This window comes from Neodiprion lecontei, chromosome 3 (genome assembly GCF_021901455.1).
Source record: "Neodiprion lecontei isolate iyNeoLeco1 chromosome 3, iyNeoLeco1.1, whole genome shotgun sequence".
In the NCBI taxonomy this organism is placed as follows: Eukaryota; Metazoa; Arthropoda; class Insecta; order Hymenoptera; family Diprionidae; genus Neodiprion; species Neodiprion lecontei.
Window position 1 is genome coordinate 16,390,319 of NC_060262.1, and position 16,296 is coordinate 16,406,614.

The following is a 16,296-nucleotide window of genomic DNA, read 5'->3' on the forward strand; positions in this document are numbered from 1 at the left end:
TCATGAAGACGAGGAAGGATTCGAATAAATGTCACAAATAGTGGAGATTATACAAAAAAGATGAATCAGAAGTTCAACTCAACAACTCAAACAAAAGCAGTGGTCATTAAAAGAAAAAGGAGAAAAAAATTAAGCGATAAGTGAAAATTTAAGGGACAAGAGTAAAAGCGGTTAACAAGTACCAATATCTGGGATTCTAGCTTGCTGCTCACAATCAGAAACAATCAGAAAGATAAAAAAATTAATAAATATAACACGGGACATAATGAAGTGAGCAAAGATTGGATATATCTTCCTAATATGCTAGTTACTATATCCTTCCGTTATGGAGTAAAATGGAGTTGGCAGAAGTAGGATGACGCGAGATTGGTACACAAAATTAGTAGTGAGACTAGGCAGAAACACCCCAGCGTATAGCTGGAAGATAAAATCAGGAAACACAGAAGAGAAATACAGGTTAGAAAAAAGGGTAATATGTGCCTGCTAGACATCATAGAAATAACCAAAGAAAGATGGCCATATATTTACTTGAAAGAGGATCGTAGAAGCAGCGAAAATAAAAACGTCTCCATCTGGACAAGAGCATTAAATAGAGCATTGTAAGAGGTAGGTGATTGAATACCGCTGCAGCTCTCGAAGCTGGGCGTGACGTGCAAAAATTAAAGAATACACTAGAGGTAGACCTGCAAAATGGAATAAAAAAGCTAGTAAAAGGATCTAGCAAGACTGGACAGGATTTGATAAACAGAGTACTGTGATAAGTACATAAAGACAAATGGAGAGAATGAGTCTATCAACCTTTAGAAGGTCGGTCTGGCTCTTTTAAGAGTCAGCAAATAACTCGGAAACTTCACCAGACGTGTAGATTTTTTATTTACATAAATCATGTCTCTAAAAAACATTAAATTACAAGAAAAAAATACCGGCCCTTTAAATGTTAGAGCAAAGCAATTAGGAGGCACCGACTCTTACACCAATACCAGTTTGACTTGGCTAATAGGTAGTGCAACTGTGGATGTGGAATACCAGCTAACTAGCTAATCGAGTGCAACGTCATTGAAGCACATGCCATTACATTGTAAATCGATAAAGTACGAGTATAGTTGAAATCCAGTTTGATGTAATTCATTAAAATCATAAACGGTCCACATAATACTTTGGTTAAGAAAAATCATTATTTTGCATCTTTAAAATTATGTTCAATATAGTAAACAGTAATAAAGCAAAAGATGCTGGTTATATTTTACAAACTCAACTTTTCCAGTTATTCTGTCGTAAAAAGTCGTAAAAAAATGATTTTTTCCAATGTTTTATTACGCGACAGTTACCAACTCAATCTCATGGGTAATTTGGAGTGCGGTGATAAGTCTAAGCCTTGTATAATATGAGGCCTCAGTTAGTCGAAGACCAGAAAAGTAAGGATCTACAATAGTGAAACTTGAAAAAATTTTTGTCTGTCCTATGAATCAATATAAATAATGCACTATTTCCAGTTTTCCTGAACTATCATCACCCTGGGGACAGAAAATAACCTGACACCGCCAATAAAAAAAATCGGTGGAGTTGAAAAACGAAGAAGAATCAAAATGACTTTAAAGCTATTCGTCTGCTATATACAAGCAATTGTCAAACTGGAAAATACAAGTTTACCGACAGTAGTAGCATCATGCGTAACGCAACGGGAGAAACAGGGTTCAAATCCCCAATATATTGATGAGGACCTGAGCAACAACTTGCAAAAATTATCACACGGGTCACGTCGCTCAGGCGCAAAATCGGTCAGTTGAGGTTTGAACTCAATCGAGTTACACTTGGATAAGTTGTTCTGCAGTTTTCCTTGTCCCCTATGAGCATTCAGGTGTTCCTAATGAACATCTTCATCTTCATGTTCGTCGACCAAAAGGCAATGCGCCGGATCCCGGAGCTGACCCTGGGCTTGGAGGCTGACGCGCGACGCAGACGGTAGACCAGAGATCGACCGAACGTCAGCCCGAAGCGGCTACAGACACATAATGATGATCACTAATCCTATATGAAGTTGGCTCCCACTTTCAACAAATTAATGTTTTGAATATTGTTCACAATTGTTCTAGGTTTGTTCTACATTGTTCCAAAAGTTTATATTGATGATTTACAGAATGCAATTAAAAAAAATGAAAAAACGTTTTTGGCAGAACCCCCCTCCCCCACTTTTGGAAAATCAAACTTTTTTTTCGCTGTTCTGGTTTCTACTAGTTATTCTAAACAATGTTGCAGAACGGTCAACCCGTAAGTCCAACGGCGGGGCTACTAAAAGGTAAAAAATAGTTTTGACTAACCCCGCACTTTTCGAAAATGTAACTTTTTCGATTGTTCTAGGTTGTTCTAGTTGTATTCAACATTGTTCCAAATATACGATGTATTGTGTCGAACCTTGAACTCGTACAATTCGGGAACGGGGTTTTCAATCACTTACGTTTCTGAAAGTGAACTTTTCAACATGTTCTGGGTTGTTCTGAACATTATTCCAAAAGCACGATGCGGTGAGTTGAACCTTGGATTCGTAAGATTCAAACATGAATTTTGGGATTTTATGACTACATGATTCGACTCACTACATCGACGACTAGAACAACCTTGAAAACTGTGAAAATGTAGGAGACCGAAAACCCCGTTTTTGAATTTTACGAGGCCATGTTTCGACTAACTATATTGTGCTTTTGGAACAATGTTCAGTACGACTAGAGCAGCCTGAAACACGTTGAAAAGTTCACTTACGAAAATGTAAGTAACCGAAAAACGCATGTTTACATTTTAAGAGCCCACGGTTCGACTGACTACATTGTACTTTTGGAACAATATTCAGTACGGCTAAAACGTCCTGGAACAATTGAAAAAATTTATATTTTAAGAAAGTGGGAGGCTAGTCAAAAACACTTTTCACCTGTTGGCAGCCCTGCTGTTGGACTTGTAACTTGACCGTTTTGGAACAATGTTAAGAACAACTACAACAAACCGCAACAGTAAAAAAGAGTTCAATTGTTCAAAAGTGGGCGGGCGGGGCTCGGTCGAAAAACAGTTTTACACATTTTTTTAATTGTATTTTGTAAGTTGTCAATATAAACTTTTGGAATAATGTAGAACAAACCTAGAACAATCGTGAATAATATTCAAATCGATCACCAACCCATCCCTTCCTCACCCCGGACAAGCTATCCGCGTACGAGGACAAACCGAAAGGCTATGGCGGGACTAAAAATGACTATTATTATTATTACACTTATTGCTACATTTTTATGTTTTTTTTACCGTTATTGTACAGGCTGACTTTAATTTAAGACAATCAGCTATAGTGTGATTCTCCATCATGCAAATTAGGAAGCTTTTCCTTCGATAGTAGAACATCGATTATCGGAATGTAAATTATTCGAATCGTTTATTGTACGACTGATGATTTGGTTCATCAGAATTTTCGGTCATCAGAACAATTATGATTTGCATACCTTATAAGCTCACTCGCATTTACCTCTGCGCTGGCAGTTTTCACTCGTCCGTATATGCGTGCAAAACCGAGCCCTGGCATCGAATCCTACATTTTATTTCATAATTCACATTCCTCACGAGTTCAATATCTAGACATTCAACTTCTACGCGCAAATGTCATGTTCTTATGGTTGTAACGTCCCGTTATTAGCGTCAACCGCAGGTGGTAGGACATATATCTTCTTCTCTATTCTCGTACAGGATTAATTTGTGGGATTTTAATTTAGAAACGTCTCAACATTTGAGTGCTTTAATTTTAATCTTTTAGGTTCCTAAGTTGGGAGGACGGACCACCGATTATGGCAGTCGATAACGGGGTGCCTCAGGCTGATGGTGAAGACTAAACGTTTACCCTTCTAGAAAAGGCTAGACTCCCGTCCTTGCAATGATGCACATTCGCATTATTTGTGTGATTGTATGGATGGTATGAGAATCCTCCGGGAAATACCACCAAGGTCACACTGGCCAAGCCAAGCGCTCGGGTGAGATTCACTAATCGAAACACGGAACTCGATCGGTCAATACCAATTCCCACGCACTTTTAAGAGTGTGATAGCCGAGCGTCGTTCTCGTGGTGTTTGATCGGTGTACACTTAACACAATTCTCATGTATCACTAGTGTCGTCGCACTGACAGCACTGAACGCCCTAATATAATTTATTAAACCGAGTTACCAAACTCGATTGGTCAATACCAATTACCATGTAATTACAGTAATGTGATAGCCGGACGTCGTTTCAAAAACTCGTGTGTACAGAAAGCGTGAAACTCCCGAAGATCGCTAGCGAGGTTGCATTGACTATGCGTAGCGTTCAGGTATAGTCGGAGCCTCAACTTCCTTGAAGCGATGGTCAATATAACCCATTCCCCAGTTGAAACGGGATTACAGCCGATCGTTCTTAAGTCTATTGGAAAGTGTGTGTATTCAGATCCCTTGGGAGCACTATTGAAACTGCATTACCTCCAATAAATACCAGAGCATAATCTGGAGTGATGAATGATTGTGAGTGTGCATGAGTAGTGACAAACGTCTGTGCACTGCAATAACACTCATTGTCAGCTGCGCCAATGGTGTGTATGTAGGTTCAGCTCTCCTAGAAGCACTAGTAAAACTGTATTAGCTCCGCTAAATGCCAGAGCATAATCTGATGTGATGATTGAGTTTGTGTGTGAGTGTGATATGTACTCGTGTGTATCAATGATAGTACTCGTTAATTAAAAAGAAAAAAAGAAAAAGTTTTATTACGAACAGTGTCGCTAAAGGAATGCGATATAAAAAAATAATAAAACATAAAATGTGAAAGCAATCAAATATAGAAATAATCATAAATATAATATAAAAAAAATAAATAAAGATAGCGTAATATCGGCGCCAACTACTTGACGTGATTAATCGTAAAGATTATAATTAATATTCGTTAGTTAAATGATAACTAATTAATAAATTCGTTATTGGTATTTGCGAGAGATACGCTAGGCAAAAGGATATCTTAGAAATCTCTAGTGAGAATATTTTATGAAGAGTTGAATATTGAATGCAGGTATTCGAAACGAGAATTTGAATGTAAGACCAAATCACTGAGAGGCCTCAGCTAATTGTTTGGCTTGGCAGATTAGGGCTTCAAAAGCAGAACGCATAATCAGTGTGTACCTACTGTTGCTGTCCCGACTTCTGTTTATATGCATTTTGGACGGCCTCCCTCTCTCTATCGGCGTGCTAAATTTAGCTCTGGGTATGCTATAGCTATCAGTTTTTCGGTCTTGTTTGCGCCGATTTGGCTATATCTACTGTCGACTTTTCTTTTTTTCCGGCTCTCTCATGCTTCCTTATTCTAATCCTATTTGGTAATTTTTTGGTCTATTTGGATATATCTGCGATATATATATTGAGTATGTACTTGAATGGTTTTGTACGAAGTCTGATGAACTTAATACTTAGTATTGTAGAATTGATGTCGACTAGACAAGGTGATAGTTTGGCTTAGAGGAAAGACGATTGCAATGGATCGGCCAATATTGTTCCAATTGTCCTCTGGTTGGTGAATGATTCGAGTAAATTTGCGGAATATATATATTAGATATTCTAATGATCTATAGATTTTGAGCGTTACATGGTTTTTCCCCGATTGATATTGCTCTTCGGTTATCCGAATTTTTTAATATCCGAACAATACCCGGTCCTAATGAGTTTTTATTTTTTTATACGTAGATAATGATCGACGCTCTACTGTACTACACAAGATTGCAATTAACAATACTGCATTTACCAGGTCCTTCGAAACTACCTAGCCTTGTATCATAATGTAGAATGTTTTTAAAACTTACCAATGAATATGGAAAAGAAATTTTAAGGGATTGCGTAAAGGCGGAAAAGGTCACACCATCTAAATCAAAAATCAAGAAAAGAGCAAAATTCGTTCAAAAAATCACCAGCAGTGTTATTTGTGCCAATGATGTTGCTCAGAGATGAGATAATATTCCTACTATTCAGAAATCATTTTAAGCAAATTCGAATATCAAAAGCTATGATATCAACATTTTGAGCAAAGATTTTATAATTAGAGCGTTGAAGATGATTAAACTCAGCCTCTAGTGTTTTTGATCAGGTTCCCTTATTTTTGGGCTTATTTTGTTCGCCAAACTGATCTACAGATATGATTTGAACAAAATTTACAAATATATATCTCCAGAGTAGATAAAGATAGATTTGTGTATAACTAGAGTCCAAAAGATCTTCGTCAACAATTACATTTGCACGCTAAAACTATATTAAAACATAAAATTTCTTAAATGTTTTTCAAACAATTTTTGAGGCCCTGATCAGTGAGCAACATGAGTCTAAAACATTACAATCGGATCAAGGTCACCAGAGTTTGAATATTTTCAACCTTCCAATTATCAAGCTGTTTCTCAAAAGCTTAATATCTTAGTTTGAGTTAGTCAATTTTGTTCAGAATTATTTCTATTACATGGTAGAGATGCTTCTTTATTTGTGTTCACTGTTATTGGCACAAACAACAGGTACAGGTTTTAACACGTAAACAGGTACACATTTTTCCTATCTTTTGCTTCACATACTGCCGCCCATTTACCCTCAAGTCTAAACGAAATTCTACTTGTACACCAAGCTTTCCCACTTGTTATAAAAGGTTTTCAATCTAACACGTATGAAATTTTCAGCTTTCAATATTATAGTCTTCTCTTACAATTCACATAAATTATTTCGTACGGCATAAAAAATATTTCCATTTGGTTACTCTTTAAAGATTTTCTCACGAGTTATACACTAACAATGAGAATTTTCTCTATAAATTGTTCAATCAAATTCTGAAGGAGTACCTTCAGTACAAAAACGTTTTTCCCTTGTGTATCATGGTATTGGTGATTCAGTTTACAATGATCTTCAAAAAAACAGGTTTTAATTTGTCATGTCTTATTTGGACGGTTATTTACGATTTTCAGCATTTCGATATTTATCAAATTGTGAAGTAATGATGCTTTTTCAAACTACTTTTTTATACTATTATGTTAATAAACTTGAATTTTTTTAAAACTTTACAACTCTGAACAAAAATTGATCAGAATATTTTAGAAATACAACAGTCAAGTGAACAAATATGCTTCACTGAGGATTTAATCACATTCGCAAATATACTATTCAAATTTTAATATTTTAATATCATAAACAACAATCCGTAGATACAAAATGAGTAAGTTTTGCTTTATTAAATCTGTAACAGTTTCCTGCATTTCGGACAAATTTCAAATTGGAACTATGTGAATTAGCAATTTGTTTTGAAAATAGTGATTTTCGTAACCATTTTGTACTTCAATCTTATCAAAAACATGACTTCCTATATCTATTAGAAATTGATAATACCATGATATTACTGTAGAGGAAGCATAAAAATTGAATGTGTTACTTTCGAGAACTATACATTTTCAGTTATAATCAGTTATAATCAAAGCATCATGAAATGCATGAAATGAAACCAAGATTAATATACTAAATTGTGATGTGTGGTAATGTGATTGAATGCCTAATAACACGGGTTAGCTGAAATAATACTCAATTTCGCAAAAATCATCTATTTTGAATCAAGAACTGCAAAATTACCTTTTCTTCAAATGTGATTGCGATGTGATCAAAAACTCCGCAATAAAAGGAAAATCGTAGTTGTAACAAATAATAAATTAAGGTTGAATCCAAGGATTTACGAAAAAATTCCCATTTCTCATGTAATATCAGTAAAGAACTCTTTAAAGCACTCAGATTAAGGCTAATTGGATACATGATAAGAGAACTTACTTGAAAATTTCACAATTACTATATTGAAAGAACCCCTTTGCAACAGAGAAAAAGAGCTTGGTGCCTAAAGCTAAAATCAACAAGGCTTCCATCAAGCCAAGTTTGAGAGAGACCTGAAAAAGTTTTTTGTAAGACTGTAAGAGTTGACTTGAAAAACGTTTCATGTATGGATAATATGAAACTTAGATATAACCACCTCAGATGAATTAAAAACTACATACCATATCATCTGGACCTTCACAGCTATGTCTGTAAGGCATTCCTTCTGGAACGATTTTGTTGAGCATCATTTCCATGTCATCTCTCACGTCTGGATCCCAACTTTCGTTCAATGCCAAACTGGCGGACGTATGAAGAACTAGAACACAGAATTAAGTAAAATATCATATTGCAATCGAACTGCCAAATATGATAGGCTTAAAAGATAAGCCTTGAACTTGTTGAGCAAAAATTTCTTCATTGATAAACAGTTGTGAAAAATGAGTATACTCTGTCCTAACGAGTAGGTAGGCAACACAAAAGCTGTTATCCTGTTTATTGCATATACTGAGCTTCATGGGCAAAAGGTAGAAAGAACTAAATACCCATAAAGTTTACATCCAAACGAGTGAAGTCCGATGGTATTTACTCTAACTCTGAGGCGAGAATATCAAATTTGCTTGTTCATGCATCTAATTTGAATGCAAAGTTGCCTTTATAAGAGACAAGATACCTACTTTGTATATGGCACAGGCCTACAGAAAATTGACAAAGCTCTGGAATCTGTCGTAATATTTCTTCAGTGACCAAGTGGACTCCTCGATGTTGTGGTCTGAGGTTGATTTTTTTTTGAAACCAGGCAGAGCCAATTTGTATACCCCTGTTCGATGAAGCCATATTCGTAGCACAGCTGATCGCAGCAACTCAAATTTCGTGAAAGCGTACCCCACCACAACACAGTAAATAAAATACTAAATCACGATAGTACATTGGCGGTAATCATCTCCGTTAGTCTGACTAAAACGAACGATTTCATCTCCTTTTCTTCCCTTTTAATGGATAACGGAATCAACGAATACAGGTATTCAACGTTTCGTACTTTCGATGCTGTGGTTACGACGACGAGAATACGAGCCACATTTCGATTTATTTTTCCTTCATCTACAGTATGCACGACTGTGTCTCAACTCGTGAGGTTACGACAGGTTAGAAAAGATAACGATTAACTTGACATGCACCACGGTGAAAGGATTGCATGGTGTGCCTGAAGCACCTGGAATATAGCTATCCCTTTTAAAACTATCCTCTCTCGCGCACCACAATCCTAGGGTGCGTTCCGAAATTACATTGAAGCGCTAAAAACTCCCTAGGACAGAGGCAAATCTACCCACGAACATGGCAGCGCAAAAGAGATAAAAGATTGTTGACAGATTGGAGAGCTAATATCATGTAACATCCGATCGACATGCTCATGTAGCTTAGATTCAAGGAGCCCAAACGCTGTACTGTAGATGTGGACCCTGAAAGCAACAAAAAAGATATATCGGCTGTGGTGGCGCTGCTGTCGTTAGTATAGGACAAGGTCCGTAGATTGGACAGTTCAAGACACGCGTGGGCAAAAAAATTAGTGAGAATGCGCCAAAAGTTTCGTATGACAATGGATGCTTACCATTTATACCCATATTCATAGTCTCTCCTTATCTCAAGGATGAAGGAGGCCTTGATGAAGGCTTCCTTGAATCTCCGAGGCGTCCTTGTTTTATAGTCGCAACTTAGCTCTCCCTTCCAGAAAGAAGACATATTTAGGGATATGTGATTGCTTATGGTGGTAAAATTGCTGATCGAAGCGCCACTCGGCTATATTTAAATCTAACTTAAACCGCTTGGCTCTCATTGTCAAGTTGCATCGGTTGATGAGAGTGTATAACCTCAAAGAGGTAGACTGGCTGTGATCTCTGCGTCATACGGGTCATAAGTGCATAGACGCAAGCATTGGCTACATGAAACGATACAGCCAATCGCAGTGCCGAAGGTTTCCTTAAGGCAACTCGAGACCTGCCTTGAAAGAAGGAGGCCAATAAGGCTCTTTGTTCTGTCGAGGAAAGTCTATGAAACGTGAAATGAGGAACAAGGTGTAACATCCGACCGGAACGTCCGTATGTTTTATCGACTATTATTACTGCATGTCACTTTTATCAACTAACCAAACTCGAAGTACGAAAATCTTATAACCGTAAGGTGTTAAAACAACTGTCTAACTATTTGGAATATCCCTAGATGGAAACAACTATGACATTCACTAACCAAAGCTTCAAAACCATAGGTTTGTTCGTGCTAGATACACTTTCTACACTTTCGTGGGGAGTGTACACTTGCGCGTTCGTTTTAGCGGACGTGACGTCGAATGACGCTGCTCGTTTCACAAATGTCTCTAGACTTTCGTTACCCAGATAACAATCGTGCGTCGCACGTAACCCGCACGCCGTGATAGTCACATAGTGCGAGCGTAATGCGTGACACATGACTCGCACGCCGTGATCTCATCGCGTATAGAGTGATAAACACATGGCATGCACGTAACGTTTGACGTTTCACTTCGAGATGCGCCGCATGGCATGAGCATTTTTAGATAGCATTAAATTTTTCAAGGCATTATAGCATTTTATAATTTCACTGAACATTTATTTCAATTTTTTTTCATGGGAAAAAGTTGCATATTAAACATTATGATTTTATTATAATTTTTCATTTGAAAAAGTTTCCATTAACCGTTGAATTTATTTTTGTAATCTGAAAAATTTTTATTAATCATTGAGTTAATTTATTTGTTCACTGGAAAAAATTCTCATTACAAAATGAAATTTTATGGTCAATGTATTAATTTTTGAAGTTATACTTCTTTAGGCGCGTTATGAAAAACTGATGAGAGTGAAATTTCAGGATGCGCGCGCATCACTGTAACACAAAACTGTAACACAAAATTAACAGGATGAAGTTGCCCACTCAACCGAATTCATTAAATCTCGAAAAAAAGCTAAATATTTATCCACATGGTTTTAGTTTTTACAGTCACAACACGTGTTTTATTTTCATACAAGTGCGAATTATATATGTGGCAATAAAATATATTCAGTAGTGATTTAAATTGAATATTTGGATTAATATTATTTACTATTTGTGAATATTAGTGAAAAAATTGTGCTAAAATACTTTTTCAAGTGCTCCAATATAATTGAGGTTAGTTATCCGTATGTATTATTTATTGATATAAATTAAAATATCATTATTTAATATAATTAATACTAAATATTATTAAATTATCAATGTTGAATATTTATTATTGGTTTTTTAAAATTTACAAAATAAAGAAATAAATTTAATAGAACATTTAATAAAAAGTTCGTGACAAAAATTTAATAGATTATTTAAATATAATGTAAGACATCCGTTATTTGTTTTATTGTTTTTTTTACATACTTCTTTTCTTTATCATTGTGTGACAGAAGATTTTGACATGTTGTGTATTTTTTAATGATGACAAAGAAGTATAACTTCTCACGCGCGTACATAAGTACACGCACCCATTTTTTTTTATTAATCATTTTACAACTCTAATCCATTATGTATGTGACTTGTCGGTTTTAAAATCCGCGGCAGTAGCCTACCTCTATATAATATATAAAGTTATCATATGTGACCACATGCAACCACATATGCCGCCAAGTTGCCGCCATCACTGCATACAACGTGCACGTGTATATTCAGTTTTTTCAATTTTCATTCGTGCTTAAGCAGTGCATATTATATACACTTTGTGTACACTTTTTTTTCAATTTTTCAATTTTCATTCGTGCTTAAGCAGTGCATATTATATACACTTTGTGTACACTTTTTGCACTATGTCTAGACCAAGTGTAAGAAGTGTAAAAAGTGTAAATGGTTCAAGCCGCATGAATGCTACAGGTTTTTCCACTACGTTAGTGAACTGTGATGCGATATATACCTTAAAACTCACGAGTGACAGCAAACCCATAACCTCACTACAAATCAGAACAAAGTAGTACAGTATTTTACTTGAAAAACGACGTTCAATTTGATAACGGTGTACTTAAAACATAAGGTATGAAAGATTTCGTTAACAAATTCCAAAATGCTTTATCTTATATACTAATTTGTTGTATTAATAAGTGTTTCGAGGAAAAAAACGACTGTACGTAACGTGCGCCATTTTCTTGTCCCCACTTTTCTGCACCTTCTACACTATTGCGTTCGCGCTATCTTAGCTACACTCGAGAAGCCGACGTACACTCCCCAGCAATCCCTAGTACACTACCCTAGTTCGTTTTACACTCACGAGTGCAGAGTGTAGCTAGCCGAACAAACCTCATATTACGAGACCTTCGCACTACAAAGAGCTATAATATTATTATACGTTATTATATACCACTATCATATTAACACCATAATTAACTAACACCATTATATCCAATTATTATATAACACTCGACAATGCCATTTGTGCATTCTGAGCTGAGAGCTACACTAGGGGTTTTCCAACTATCGCACTCTGTGTCGTTCTGTGTCGTTCCGTGTAAATTGTATACTGGGCTGTTGTTGGAACGCTGTAGTGTTCAAATTGAACGGGAGAGTGCGTGCATGTTCCAAGAACGGAGTGGGAAAATAACTAGGCATTTGACAGATATGTATCCTCCGAGTTTGAGTACTAAAACGCATGTTATAAATTGTACATAATATTGATAAAAGTAACAAACGTTCGTTCAAATTATTTTTTTAAATTAAAGAGTGTGATCATTGTACGGTACGACCGGCTTTATTACTTTCTACATTTATGCAATCATGCAGACTAATGCTGACAACGTTAAAATTCTCTTTTTTCCAGTTTCTTTTTGGTTACAGAACTACAGCGTTGGCAACGCTGATATTCATTGCACGGTTAAACACAACTTTTTTGAGACTCGGATAAGAGCGACTCCGTGAGACATCGTGTAGTAGTTGGAACACCCGACGGCGTACACTGTGTCGCACTGTGTCGCTCTGTGTCGTAGTTGGAAAACCACTACTATAAGCAACTTACGCTATACCATATAGCCTGGAGTATAAAAGACTGTAAAACCATAGATACGTTTTTAACCGAAATAATGTAAAGATAGGTGTACTGCTGCAATAATCCATAAAACCAGAAACTGCAAAACCATCAAAATCGTGAATACCAATTATCCAGCATGAATCATACTTTCCTCCGTGACGCCGTATAGTAGGCAACACGCGCAGCGTTTTGAAGGCAATGCAGATCTCCAATACGGAGCCATACATAGCTCCATCTAGAGAACACATTCGGAAACTTAACGACGAAACGATTGAAGGTAAATCAACTCGCAATAAACTCAAAGATGCATACGTGGCAACGCCCAGTAATAGGCAACCAACAAACATAAGAACAAGTTCTAGTAGCTTCGAAGCCGATTTATATTGTTACAAAGGGTGAAATCACCCGTTTTGCCCCCTTTTAATGATCTAGTAGTCATCATAGATAAAAGACGTTTATCAACCTCTTATGTCTTTCAAAAGAATAAGGTTGCTGCGTCAACCAACATTATTGTAAAAATAGTCTCGTTTCAGACTTAAAACCAGAAACACGTACCCTGCAATTGAAGCTTTTTCACAACAATTATTTACGCCTTTGATTTTCATTTGATAATCAAATCACGAATCCATATTTATTTTCATAACGTCCAGGAACGTTACAATATCAATATGAGAATTAGTAATTACAGAAGAGAATTATATGCGAAAGCACACATGTAAACCTGCTCTAAAACTACGAATTATCAAATTTTCAAATACCCTAAAACTGTTAAGATAGTTATAACACAAACACCCAAGAGTATTCGCAGCAGCGTGATCCTAATAATGTTAAGCAAATAGCAACTATGTCTCATAAACAATCGCTTTTTTACTCCAGGTGAATAACGACAGTGATCAATTAAAATACATATGCAATTTTACATATTTACACGCTATAAAACTAACAAAACGACAAGTAACCGATATGGCAATCTTAATATATAGACTTTGTAACGAACAGGATAGTGAGAATATCTAAGAAGTAAACTACGACTAGAATCCAGTGGATCGTGACCCCGAAAATGCACACGGCACTAACGTACACCACGAAACATGGGTCACCTCTAGCGCATACGCACTGCGATTACCATATTATGAAATAGCTGCTAAAATCGGCCCGGGTCCTACCGCCCACAGGGGAGATGAAGCACGGTAGCCGAGAAGCCAAGGGGGGCTTGCTGCCCCAACACCAAAGCCCACGCAGAATGGAAAATTAAAGCGTAACGACCCTACACTTACACCACCGCACCAACGCAGCGTTATACCATATGTAAAAGCTTGCAATATAGTAAGAGCTAAAGAACTAAGATCACAGGCATACATGCGGGGAAGATATCGTGCCCTAATTCTAATTCCTAGAAAAAGGGGGAAGGTGCGCAAAAGTTGACAAAAGCTAAAGAAGGGGATCGTTCTGCGCAACGATCGACACCTATAAAAACGGCGACCGATCATCTGATCGTCCTCTTGGTTTCTACCACCAGATTCGTCATCTTGTTCCGGTACAGTCTCGCGGTAAAATCCTTTTGCCTTTTGCATTTAAACTTTTCCTACAACGTTACTCTGCCCGAACATCCAGCGAGCTTTCAGCTCCATTTTGTCGTATTAATTTAAGATCTTACACTAAGTAACCCCGTTGTTTGTGACTCGAAATATTAAACTTATAAAATAAATCCAAGTTAATCAAAGTATCTAAATATATTAAAATCAGTCATTCCGTTAAATCCTCTCACCAATCTACGCTGCAAGTCATCATATCCAGATTATTCTCGAAAGGTAAGCGAATTAATTAAATCTTTCATCCAACAATTAGTCCTTTCTCAGTTCGTTCAATTAGAGCGACAGAATGCCCGTTGTCTGGTGTATTTCAATACTTTATCGGTAATTGGTGACCCGAACTACTGATGTAAGTCTAGCTGTAGCGGTGGGAACGATTCCAGTGTCTCACATCTGGATATTTCCACCAGGTACCGTTCCGACGTCACAGAGAAGTCGATAGCGGAATAGAAAGAGAAAGTTGCATATACGACCACTCTGTCTTCGCATAGTCGCGCATGCGCGGACCCCGTCATACTGCGAGGTCAACTTCTACGAGGTCAAAGCCAAAGAATACGCATGCAGAACAATAAGCTAACGAATTTTAAAGGACAATAATTTTTTTAAATATTTGCAAATTATTTATAAGTATTTGATAATCAAAGTCAAATGAGCCAAAAAGGATATTCGTGCAAGATATGCTTATAAATTTCTTGTAAAATAATATTTCTATATATTACGAAAATATAATATTTTTTTCACGTATTGTTCCAAGTATAATAATATTCAATGTTTTATTACAGTATATGACTATACAGTACGTACTTGTGTGCATTATTCATGCTTGTTACCTAATAAAAATGATGATCAGCATTTTACGATTCAATATTCAATTATTTAATTGTAATGTTTTATTAGTATTATTCCTATTTTCAAATTATAACTTCTCATTTATGTTTCATGTACAATATATAAGAACATCCATCCCTCCAGTCATTTTCTATTTCATTCTTACTTAAAGAACGCTGAGCGCGCATGCGCGATTAGACAAGGATAGAGGGGTCCCACATGCAGCTTTCTCTTTCTACTGCGCTCTCGCATTCACAAACGGGCCACCTCCGTTACTCCCGCGGTCTATTTATATGCCTATGTACCATATCCATAATGATATTCGACACCGCATTGTCTGGGAACACGCGGTGAGCGGTAGTACCATCAGTCCTTGTTGCCTCTACATGGGTGCTTTCCATTTACTGACTCAAGTCGACTTGTGTCGCTAATTTTGGTGTATTCCTTTGTCCAGATTGGCCGGTTACACCAGAAATAGCGACACAACTCGATTTGAGTCAGTAAATGGAAAGCACCCCATACCGACCACTTGCCGGATTGAGTTGCGCGTGCAAGAAAGGATGCAGAGAGCGCCGCTTGATAAAGAATTTACTCGTCAATTTTCGATTACGCAAAGTCCCATATGGCTATCAATCTTTATAGGAATATCTTCAGTCAACGCAGCGGAGTTCAACATTCCAAAATCGTAAGTGGTCATGATTATTCATATCCTTTTAGGGATTAATCCCAGTTATTTGAAATAAGTGATTAACCTGAGATACTTAGTGCAGTTTAATGTTTAATCGGTATTTGGCGAACCAAAACCACCAACTATACGTCTACCTATATTTTCGATAACGAACTCCACTGGCTAACTTCTGAAATTTGCGGGAACTACCGCTCTGACGTCATGTCGAACAGTGTCAAGTGTTGGCAAATCCCACTGAAATAGAGATATACCCCTACTTCAGTGGCAAACT

The 16,296-nt window shown here is 36.8% G+C and overlaps 1 protein-coding gene across 2 annotated transcripts in view; it reads right to left on the reverse strand.

Moving 5' to 3' along the window:
- LOC107224147 (UPF0047 protein YjbQ) overlaps positions 1 to 9,081 on the reverse strand; it is a 91,382-nt gene extending 82,301 nt beyond the window's left edge. Inside the window, exons 1-3 of one of the 2 annotated variants that reach the window (XM_046735004.1) lie at positions 8,548 to 9,081; positions 8,053 to 8,189; positions 7,832 to 7,944 (exon numbers count right to left, since the gene is read on the reverse strand). In XM_046735004.1, the coding sequence (XP_046590960.1) occupies positions 7,832 to 7,944; positions 8,053 to 8,189; positions 8,548 to 8,707 (410 nt within the window). In that variant the 5' untranslated portion in view covers positions 8,708 to 9,081. The remainder of the gene's footprint in view (positions 1 to 7,831; positions 7,945 to 8,052; positions 8,190 to 8,547) is intronic. The other variant, XM_046735003.1, reaches the window with a different exon arrangement.
- Positions 9,082 to 16,296: the final 7,215 nt, after the last annotated feature.